Source organism: Dioscorea cayenensis, chromosome 2, assembly GCF_009730915.1.
Source record: "Dioscorea cayenensis subsp. rotundata cultivar TDr96_F1 chromosome 2, TDr96_F1_v2_PseudoChromosome.rev07_lg8_w22 25.fasta, whole genome shotgun sequence".
Classification (NCBI taxonomy): Eukaryota; Viridiplantae; Streptophyta; class Magnoliopsida; order Dioscoreales; family Dioscoreaceae; genus Dioscorea; species Dioscorea cayenensis.
The window spans coordinates 533,237-544,756 of NC_052472.1; the positions used below are offsets into that span (position 1 = coordinate 533,237).

Consider the following 11,520-nt stretch of genomic DNA (forward strand, 5'->3'; position numbering starts at 1 on the left):
TATGGAACATTCAAAAATTTTGAATTTAAAATTTGAAGGAAACAATGATGGTACCGGATCATCAGTTGTGCGTACAAACTCACAACCCAAACCTGTCATTCTCCGTTAAAGGCATAGCAGTCTAATGATCAATCTCTAGCCTAGACTAACACTTCTGACACATGACTTGTCTATATTTTGTAAAAAAAATTATATATGACTATTGTACTAGTAGAATTCAAATAATTCAACACAATATATATATTTCTTAGATAGTGATAGGTAAAGAAAAATCAATATAAATAACATGAATTCTTCATCACTATTGAATGGTTATTCTTCAAAATATTAGGAGCCATATTTATATGAAAAAAATAATAAATTTGCAAGGTTTACTACAAGATAATATATAAGAAAAATAATATATATATATATATTCTACATTTAAAAGAGGAGAAGTAAGGGGTTGCAATTTGCATTAGATATATAAATAATAAAACATTTGCTGGCTTCCATACACATCCCAAAAGGCCCACAAAGTCCACACAAACTCCAAAAAAGGTGACCATTCATGCATCCAAAAATTCTGTACATACCCAAATAATTCACCCTAAAAATAAAAATAAAAATAAACTCATTGCATTTATAGAATTTTTATTTCATCATATAAAATACTCCAATTTACCTCCTGACAAAAGACACCAATTCTTTTTCCTGATATTCAACTAAACAAAACCTTGGGTCCTCCCCAAAACGAACACCCACGCAAAGAATCCGATACCAATTGACCCAAATGCCGTTAGTCCTTCCCCTCTTTTTCCTTTCTCTTCATGTGTATATATATATATATATATATGTATATATTTATATAGAGAATATATATAAAAAAAAAGATAAGCCATGATTTAATTAAATACAGAATAGAAGACAGTAAGACATGAAACAAGATAAATACATGAAAAATAAGATATTAAGGAAGAAGATTTCTTTCATCCAATAATGTTAAATATGAATATTAAAAAATTAAAAATTTTGTATATTAAAAAAATTATCATTATAAATTCTTAGAAGATCTCCTAAGTAATACATAAACGAGTTAATCAGTTGAACACCTTAAATTAAGACTAATGTTTGAAGTAATCTCTTTAAATTCAAAACGAGAGATTGTTTAAATTCAGGTGTATTTAATATTTGATACGAAATCTTCTGCCTTCCTTAAATATCATTTTTTTTTTTAAAAAAAATGAATTTATTGTATTTATATTAAAAACTACAAGATTTATTTATTTATTCATTAAATTGGGAAAAAAAAAGAAGCATTTATTTGTAGGCTTGGTAGCATTATATAAGTGAGATACCTACACATCTGTTTCTCTCTCTCTCTCTCTCTCTCTTCTCCAATTATTACTTGTTGTCAAGACCACTTCTTTCTTCTTCTTACAATAAACAAATAATTTTTTTATAAAAACTGGTTTGGTTTTTCTTTGTTTCCTTCCTCAGCTCAAACACCAAAGCACCAGCAACAATAACAATAACAACAACAACAACAACAACAACAAGAGCAATGCTTTTGCTTCTCATTCTCTTCTTCTCTTCTTCTTCTTCTTCTTCTTCTTCTTCAGCATCACATGAGCATAAAGCTTCTACAATACTTGGTTCTTGTATCTCATTGTAGTGCCACTGGTTGTGGTTGAAAAACATGGAGTTTGGAGGGATGGTAGGCATGGAAGGGTTGGTGGTTGGTGGTTCCTCTGAAGCTGCTGGTTCTTCTTCTTGTGGCTTCTTCCCTTCCTCTTTAGCTTCCTCAGAAGTTGAAACCAGAGCTCAAAAAGGGATCTTTGCTAATGGTAATGGTTTCTTCAAGCATGGGAGAACTTGTGGTCTTGAAGGACATGACTTGAGAACTCTCAAGATGGCTAGGACTTCTTCATCAGCTTCTCTTCTGAGATCCAGCTTCCATGATGCTGGAGAACATATGCTTAGCTTTTCATCACCAAAGTCTGATGCTTTGCTTCTAACTAGTGAAGGGACTTTGCCCTTTTATCATTTGCCTTCATCCTCATCAGCATCATCATCATCATCTTCTTCTTCTTCTTCTTCTTCTTCTTCAACACCAGCTTATTTCAGGACTGCAGGTATATTGCTAAACTTGTTGAACTTTGTTTTGGATCTTTAGTTTTGGTTGTTTGGGACTTACTGTTGAAATCCCAACAAGCATTGATTGAAGGGGAGGGAGGGGGTCCATTCATGGTATTTTTGGATCTTTGTTTTTTGAGTCTTGTCAACAAAAAAAATTACAAAAAAAGGGAAAGTTTTGTGTTTTTCTCATTCTTTTATCCTTTTGTTCATCACTGTTGCAGGGTTGAGTTCTGGAAACACAAGTTTGATGAACATGCATGGGGTTTTGGCAGGGGTTAGAGGTCCTTTCACTCCATCTCAATGGATGGAGCTTGAACATCAAGCATTGATCTACAAATACATTGATGCAAATGCTCCTATTCCATCCAATCTTCTCATTCCAATCAGAAGAAGCCTCTACCAGTCTGGTTTTCCTCCCTTCTCAGCAGGATCCCAAAGATCCAACCCTTGTAAGTCTTTTCCTGCTTTTTTTTTTCATAAAAAAAAAAGATCCCATTTCTTGATCTTGTGATATGTTATAAACTTGCTTCTGATTGATAACCCAAAATAACAAAACAAAACTAAACAAAGGTTACTCTTTGATTCATTTCAGTAGGAAATATGCTTGATATCTGTAACATGGTTTAAGCTTGCTTCTGATTGATAAAAAATGGAAAGAAATAAGAAAGATACTCTTTTGAATGCATATAAAGTAAAAGAAGTTGCTTCTTTGATTCATTTCAGCTTTGTTTCTGTTTATTCTTACTTTAAGATGTGTATGTTTGATGTTGGAAATGTTATTATTGTAACAACAGTGGGATGGGGATCTTTCCATCTGGGTTTCACTGGAAATGCTGATCCAGAACCTGGTCGATGCCGTCGAACTGACGGGAAGAAATGGCGGTGCTCAAGAGATGCAGTTGCCGATGGAAAATACTGCGAGCGACACATGAATCGTGGCCGCCATCGTTCAAGAAAGCATGTGGAAGGCCAGAATGGCCATGCCGCGAAAGCGATGCCTATCATTGCTCCTTCACCATCAGCTTCGGCTGTTCCTGGTGGCGGATCATCTAATAGCCTAAACATTTCACAGCAACACACCAGAAATTTCCAGTCTAGTGTTGCTGATCCTTCCTCTGCACAGTTCAACAGGTACATTCCGATCAACATCCTCTTTCTGTTTCGATCACACATAAAAGTATTCTCATAAAATCGTCTAGAGTTGACAATTTATAGAACAAAATATTATCTTCTATTATGTTGCTGTAACACTGATTAAATTAATAGTTCGCAGATATGAAAATAGCTTACTTGAACTCCTGTAACAGGAATGATGTTTAGTATTTGAATGCATAAGCTACTAAGACAGCATATGTTGATAATCCTTGGTACTTTTCGCCTTCTATTTTCAGCCATATATATGTTTGAAAATAGATGCTGTGTATACTCCAAAAAGAAGCAGAACTATAAGTATGCATAATCGGTTTCTCGAGAAAGAAAATGATGATTCCGGTTCTTGCGCAGGATGTTAATGAGCAAAGAGAATGTTAATGGTGGTGTGCCGGATTCACAAGGCTTCTCCATGCTAACTTCTGTAAACCCAAAAGCGATGGACAACTCGTTCTCGATATCAAAACAACAGAACCCATTTGAAGGAGCTTCTTCTCGAACTGATTTCGGACTGTTTTCCACCGATGCGCTTTTGAATACTCCAAGGAACTCGTACTCGGATCATATGGAACTCAAAGACCAACAGACCCAAGCACATCCTCTTCGGCACTTCTTCGATGACTGGCCCAAGAACCGTTCTGATCGATCAACAATCACCTGGCCAGAGGTTGAAGAAACTCATTCAAACAAAACTCAGCTGTCCATTTCCATCCCCATGTCAGATTTCTCATCATCCTCATCGTCTCCCAACCATGAAAAGCTTACACTCTCGCCTCTCAAGTTATCCCGGGAGTTCGATCCCATTCCGATGGGTTTAAGCGTCGGAGTTCTGAATGAAGCCAGTCAAAGGCAAGCAAGTTGGATACCGATCTCTTGGGAGTCTTCAATGGGCGGCCCGTTAGGAGAAGTCTTGACCAACACCAACAACACGACACCGAAGGAATGCAGTAAAAACTACTCATCATCATCTCTAAACCTGTTGACTGATGGCTGGGACTCGAGCCCCCGAATGGTGTCATCTCCCACTGGCGTTCTCCAGAAGACCACATTCGGTTCCTTGTCTAGTAGCACCGGCAGTAGCCCGAGGACTGAGAGCCATAAAGCTCATGATGAAGATCTTCTTGGTGCGAACCTTGTACATGCGTCAACCATCCCCTCACTGTAAGCTTACAAGACCAAGGAATGATGGGAATAAAATACAAGACTAGAAGTTATCGAGGACATGCGAGTATTTAGTTTTGAGTTTGCTGCTGAAGAAGAACATATTGTTAGCTTCGATCGTTCTTGTGTTCTTTATTGTTTTTTTTTTCGTGTTGTATGTTAAGTGAAAACTCGCCGTATTTGTTCTGGCGATGTCTTGCCGTGCTGGTAACACCGGTATCGGCCATTTTGGCTTGTGTTTGTTCTAAAACAATGTATGATCTTATATGTTGTTATGTGTGCTTTGAGTTCATTCTCTGATTCTTTTCATGCATTCACTGTCTGAATTCTTTGATTTCATGCTGTGAGAACTGTAAAAAGCAAAGGCTAAGAAACGCTTTTAAATTTTTACTGATGATCAACAGATAATGAAACAGAAAAGATTAAAAGCACGTGAATTAGAACAAGAACTTCAGAAATTAGATGGGAAGCAAAAGAGAAAAAGGTGGAAAAATAAAAGAGAAAAAAAAAAAAAGGAAGGATTTCATTTCATCACAAGATCAAATGGAGAGATCTAATCAAAAGTAATTATCATGGAAATAAAGTTCAAGAAGAACCATTAAGGCAAAAGATTTAACTCCACTTATGGTTATCTTTATATGTTAAGAGTATCCAAACGTCTTTCAATTGAAATCAAAGGATATCATCCCACTCATAAAGACCACCACCTTCTTGAGTTTTTTTTTCTAATTTTTTTTAAAAATCAAAATTTAAAACAACTGCCTTCTTATGAACATTAAAGGCAACAAAAACACCCTCTTCTTCACTTGCTTGTGATGAAAACTCCCAACTCTCTAATTTTCTTTCCATCAAAATTGTTGAGAAATCGAACAATGATCTAAAAAGAAAAGCACAAGCAATCATACAAAGACACGAGATTTTAATGAAGTTCAGCAGAATATGCCTATGTCCTCAAGAGTAGAGCGTATGTGAATTCTCTTAGGGTTACATATTACATGAATATATATATAAACTTTACTCGGTACAATTTATCAAAATACTACTGTAACTCCGTTCCTACACTATGCTCTGTCTCTCTATTCTACTCTGCTCCAGCATCTGCCCGTTCACGATGAATTATAAAAAATCATGCAACCATGAATTATACTTATGAACACAACACTAATCCAATTAAAAGTGGCACAAATTCATATGAAAAAAGAAAAAGCTAAAAGAGTTGTTGTATAATTTAAAACTAGACCTTATGAGGAACATGCATGAACAATTTGGAAGGAGTAGGAAGAGAAAGAAATCAACACGTGTAATTCTCTCCATCTCTTTCAAGAAAATAAACTTAAAAGGTGTTGACAATGAACACAAAAATTAAAATGCAAACATATATATATATATATATATGCAAGTGGTGGTTGAGTCAAACTCAAACAGAGGAGCACACTTGTGTGGACTTGTGCTTTCTCATGAGTTGCTCAAGCACTAAAATCAAATTTGATGTTACTTGTCTGGAATGCCTTTTTTTGTCATGTATATCTTAATTAATAGTTCTTTGTTTTCTCTAATAATGGCCTAATATATATATATATATATATATATATATATAACTTACAAAGAATAAAAGAATTGAAACAGTGACAGAAAAATTTTAATTTTAAAAGAAGAAAACAAGAGTTTTGGCCTTGTTGATTGGATCTCAAAGTAAACACTCAAGGCATTATATATATATATATATATATATATATATATAATTATATGTGTGTGTATAAACAAATATATAGAACTTGGAGTTATGAACAAGAAGTATTGATTTTTTCTTCGATTAGAACTATGTGTCTTAAGCCTAAAAAATTAAACCAATCTTACTTTTCCAAATAATTTAACACCGCTTGTTCTATATTATATATTATATATATATATATTATATGCATAATGCATCTATCTATATAACTATCAATCAGAATATGAAAGGAAGAGTTGGTCGTTTCCAAATGAAAAGGTGAAAAATTATATATTTATTTTTAACATTTTATTTTATAATGTAGCATAATTTAAATTATGAAAGCAATATCAAAGGTTTCATAGCCTAGTGAACTTGGTCCTACGTGAAAAATGAGGGTAAGATTTAAAAGTCTCAAGTTCAAGACTCGTTGGAAGCCTTAGTGATAACAAATCACCAATTGTAAGGATGGACTCACAGTCCAAATCTCTTATTTTTAATTGAGATTCTAATATATATATATATATATATATATAAACGATATAAACATGTCTGTGGAAAGTGACAACCAAATAAAGAACTAATTCGTTGAAAGTGCCAAATTATTATTAGAGTAAAATTTTAATTGCACAAAAAAATGGGTGCTATTGTAAAAGTGGTCTTCCAAATTGATTCATCAATCTTGATTAATTAAATTATTATTCTCTCTAAATATTTATAAAGTAATGAATGTGCACTAATCCAACTCAAATTTAAACACACAAATATTATGGAAATGGCATCTTTAATAATTAATACTTTTTCACAAGGGGCAATCCATAATTATGAATATTTCAAGGGTGTAAAGAGAAAAGACTGCTTAAGAATATCAACCGTTCATCATATTAGATCCTGATAACGAGACAGTTTGTACGGTGAGATGATAGGGCATTCATTTATGCCCAAAAGTCAAGTGACCACCCAAATTTTCAAATACTTAAATATCTTCATATTTACTAGCGCGGAAAAACATAATTTTAACAAAAATATCATATTTACAAGCGAAAAAAAAAGTAAAAGAAAATAAATTTTAAACGATTACTCGCTCCCGTTTCCCCGTTTCCCAAAAAGAGGGAAACGAGGGAAACGAGAACGTTGCTCGTTTTTCCGACTAGATATCATTTTTTTTTGAGAATTTTTTCGTGATTAAAAATTCCCGAATTTTATTTTTATTCAATTTTTTAAGCGATTATGGATGATCCAGCGATCGCTGATCCCGAGGCAAAGCCGGGACCGCCACAGACGGGGGATGAGAGCCGTTGGATCTGGCGGAAGATGAGGAAGCTGTTGATCTCGTTGAACCGGCGGCGCAGAGCGGCTAACTCGGCAATAAGCCGGTTACTATCATGGCGGTAGAGGAGGCAGTGATGGCTGATGGTGGCGAGCCGGCTCGCCAACTCCCGGTTCTCGGCGCGGAGCCGAGCTGACTGGACCCGGAGCCCTTCGAGATGGCGTTGCTTTCTCATACGAGAGCGACGAGCCGATTCCCGGTTGGAAACCATACGGCGGCGGCGGCGCTCTTCGACCGGGTCGGGCCCGTCCGAACCGGAGGAGTTGCGGGCCGGGTTATTGTTCGGATTCGGGTAGAGTGAGTCCCATGATGGGGATCCGAATCCGAAATCGGTCAGGGTTGGTTCGAGTTGGAAGGAGAGCATGGTGTTAGACCGGGTTTGATTAGAAACTAAACCGGGTTTTTTTTAAGCAGGGGATTAAGGGAAGAGAGAAGGGGAAAAGGGAAGAAAGGAGGAGGAGGGGATCGGTATTTAAACTAGTTTAATGGGACCCACCAAACAGGGACAAAGAACACGTTTCTGGATTCTATTGGTTCTTTGGATTATACGGTGGGCCCGATGAGTCAGCAAAGCACTTGAACAAAGGACATGGAGAGGTGACATAAGTTGGGAAACTTTAGATGATGGTTGGTGAAATTGGGGTGAGTCGGGGAATGGGTTTGTTTTTTGGGTGGTTGTTCAGTGAGGAATGGTGGGCCCGGAGGTATTAGCTTAATCGCGAAGGAATGTTGGGGGAGGGAGGAGTGGGTACGTGGCGAGATGTGGTTGGATAAGACGTTGAGACACGTGACACGGGTGTGGGCACTAAAACGAAGGCTAATTGATCCGGCGGAACCCTTGTGGGGGATACGTTAGTAATTAAATTTTCCACCGTTGGATGGTTATCCAACGGCTGCTTCCAATGAAAAAATAAAATGAGGTTTAGTTAGTGCTTATACCAAAAATAAACATCGCTTTATTAGTCTTTAATAAGTTGTAATGGGATTGATCTCTTTACCTTTTAGAAAAATTTTTTTGTTTTTAACCTTTGTGATTCTTAATTACACTAGATCCAATGAAGCAAATAAAATTTATAGATATAACTAACACCCCTGACACACACACACACACACACACAGACAGAGAAGTAAAAATGAAAATATGTGTTAGTCTTTACAGTTAGCAGGTAATTAGGTAAAAGTGAAGGTATTAAACTTGGAAATGAGTTTAAAGCTGGTAAAAGGAACATATTGATAGGAAGAATAAGGACAGCCGCAAATAAAATGATGAGATTTAAGGAATATATGGTTAAATTGGTAGTAACTTTGGGTGTCACAAGTCTAACAAAAGACTCATTATAGTACATTGATTTGTCCCTACTTTCATTCTCAGGTTCCTTCATGACAAATCTTTAGCATCTCATGCTAATCAATATACTGTCTTGTAATTGGCCCAAGGTTTGTATTGTTCTTTCATGTCTTGTATTATATTAAAAAGAACACTCAGAATTAAATATTAAAAGCAAGCATGTTACTGCTTTTTTAAAAGAACTCAACTGTGTCCTATTACAGTTTGCTTGCCTGAAGAGCAGGTAAAAAGTTACACCCAGAACAAGCCAACACAAGAATTTTGTACTGATTGGTTCTTCCTTTGATTTATCCTTGTAATTTTTTTCTTAACATTGATCTAATCTAAATCTATTTATTTCAAAATTAAGAAAATAGGAGCAGAGGGACTCCAGCAAAGTGGGTCAAAACTCATCTCACCCATTTCCTCAAAAGTAACAATTTAGAAAAATTTAACTTCCTATGTATCCTCATTTCTTTCCCGGGAGTAATACTACTTTCTGCCCACTTCTATTAACTCACAAACTAAACAAATACAACATACAAACAAGCAAATATATCCCCACACATATGTGGTTTTAGGCATCTAAATGTTGTTTAAAATAGTACCAAACATACACAGAAATGTTGTTCAGGTCTCTAATTCTGTCAGTTCATCACACAATATATATATATATATATGGCAAAACATCCTCTATGAACGTCCATAGATAATAAATCTATGAATATCTAATTATCGGCCGTTGGATCGCGATCCAACGGCCGACATTGATAAACAACAGTACTATGTGCTGCTGTATTATTCCAAACAGTAACTATATTAACTACTGTTCATCAATGTTGGCCGTTGAAACCATTGGATCTTGATCCAACGGTTGATAATAGACGTCCATAAATTTCTAGATATATGTATATATATTCCTTATTAATTGATCAACCATACTATAAGCGAAGTGCTGGTATACAACCCAATCACTTAAACTTGCTCTGTTTTACAGAAGTGAAAAAATGAAGGTGTACTTTTGGTCTCTGACTTGTAAAAACAATGATTTAGTTTTCATCCTTGAGTGAATTTTGTTTTTATCTTTAGACCAGCACATAAATTTTTTTTGTTTTAAAAGACCACAACACAACAAATATATGAAGGCATAGTTTATAACATCTGAAGGTTATTTAAAATGGGACAGACTTAGTGATGGGTAATGGGCACCAAACATAAAGGCAGAGATGCTAATAAGGTCTATACTTTTTAAGCTTTCAGTCCAGAGTCCATGCTACCATGTTACAAGAGATTCATTCATTTGTCATATCCCCCACCTTGCTATGTGTCCACTTCTAACTAGAAAAATTTTAGTACCAAAATCTAGTTTATGGAACTGTCAGGAAATCTATGGAAAAAGAGGACATGACCCATCACAAACATGCTGCAACAAATGCCTTTATTATAGATTATGAAAAGAAAGCATCTGTTGGAAAACAAATGATATGGTTGCTTTAGATGATGAGGTGCTAAGACTGGGGAATTTGGCAATTGATGGACATCCATTGATGAAAAAGAATGGTGAGCTTTAGGAAAGGGTGGTCCTATGTGTGACGCATAAGCATGAAGACAGCCCTACAAACATGAAAGTAAGGTTACACCACATGGCTAAGTTCAGATACTTTGGGATACAAGATAGAGTGGAAAAGTAGGAGCTTAAGCTAAAAGTATTCAATTCTAAGGGAAGTCTATAACATTTGGATGGGTAAGTATATAAATCGACAAGCAATAGCTGTTTATCCAAAGTAAAAAGATACATTCTTTACCTGGATGGGGTGGCGTATTGGTCTGCGGATGGGTCCGGGTGTGCATGGTGATAAGATTGTGTTGCCTGCTCGGCGTATGATTTGAAGACCTGTGTATAGATAAGCATTGACTACCAGAAAAAAATGATCACCTTGATGTCGAACATTCAGTTGAAAACAAGCAAAATTTATCAGATCTCCAGTCTTTCAGAACGTAGCATCTGCGAAATCAACTTGATCAGTCACAATCAGCATCCAATTGGTTATCCAGCATGGTCTTTACAAAGGAAATAAGAGCAATAATTATGGCCGGTAACCTCCACATCTAATGATCTCCCCATACACTGGGAGAATCAAACTTCCATCAGGGTTATTAATATAAATTATTAGAGGATAAAGGTACCAGACATCCATTGAAAAAATTTGCCATACCAAAGTCATGAATGATGATTTCTCATCAGAGCATTTAGATTGTAACTTCCCTCCTGCTCAATTTCTTTTGTCAAATAAATTCAGACAAAAAAGCTTCAAATAATCGAATGCAGAGTGATTGATGAGGAAACCAGAACCAACCAACCACTTCAAACATGTTCCTTTATAATTTTGATTTCAAATGAGTTCATTCCAGGAATTGTTATAAGGATAATAGTTACACAGACCATAAAACAACCTGATACTTTCAGGATGACTTAACAATCAAGGTTATCTCACAACGACAATTAGAATTTACCAACCATCACAAAAAACGTTCATACATGACATTATCTACTCAAGACACGGCATTGTGTTCAAAAGTTCACCAATCTCGATTAATCAGACCGACACTCAAAAGTTCTTAATAAAGGCGCTCATCTCAAGTTCATGCATCAAACACAGGGTTTTAGTATTTGGTCTATGAATTTAATTCTTGATTGTGACATGCTGATTGAATGTTCACATT

At 35.7% G+C, this 11,520-nt stretch overlaps 2 protein-coding genes across 2 annotated transcripts; one reads left to right on the forward strand and one right to left on the reverse strand.

Annotated features, from left to right (window-relative positions):
* Positions 1 to 1,456: 1,456 nt before the first annotated feature.
* Positions 1,457 to 4,720, forward strand: LOC120280515 (growth-regulating factor 6). The gene is made up of 4 exons (XM_039287378.1): positions 1,457 to 2,114; positions 2,340 to 2,567; positions 2,913 to 3,249; positions 3,622 to 4,720. Exons 1-4 carry the CDS (start codon positions 1,679 to 1,681, stop codon positions 4,430 to 4,432), a joined length of 1,812 nt encoding a protein of 603 aa, XP_039143312.1. The 5' UTR covers positions 1,457 to 1,678; the 3' UTR covers positions 4,433 to 4,720.
* A 2,262-nt stretch (positions 4,721 to 6,982) lies between these two features.
* On the reverse strand, positions 6,983 to 7,906 carry LOC120278949 (basic leucine zipper 4-like). The gene has a single exon (XM_039285717.1). The coding sequence runs from the start codon at positions 7,831 to 7,833 to the stop codon at positions 7,360 to 7,362; it is 474 nt and encodes a 157-aa protein (XP_039141651.1). The 5' UTR covers positions 7,834 to 7,906; the 3' UTR covers positions 6,983 to 7,359.
* Between the last annotated feature and the right edge of the window lie 3,614 nt (positions 7,907 to 11,520).

Excerpts from the sequence above, each read along its gene's own strand:
- LOC120280515 (XM_039287378.1), top strand. The coding sequence starts at position 1,679 with ATGGAGTTTGGAGGGATGGTAGGCATGGAAGGGTTGGTGGTTGGTGGT. Across the intron at positions 2,115-2,339 it reads AGCTTATTTCAGGACTGCAG|GGTTGAGTTCTGGAAACACA; the intron begins GTATATTGCTAA and ends TCACTGTTGCAG. Across the intron at positions 3,250-3,621 it reads TCCTCTGCACAGTTCAACAG|GATGTTAATGAGCAAAGAGA; the intron begins GTACATTCCGAT and ends GTTCTTGCGCAG.
- LOC120278949 (XM_039285717.1), bottom strand. The coding sequence starts at position 7,833 with ATGCTCTCCTTCCAACTCGAACCAACCCTGACCGATTTCGGATTCGGA.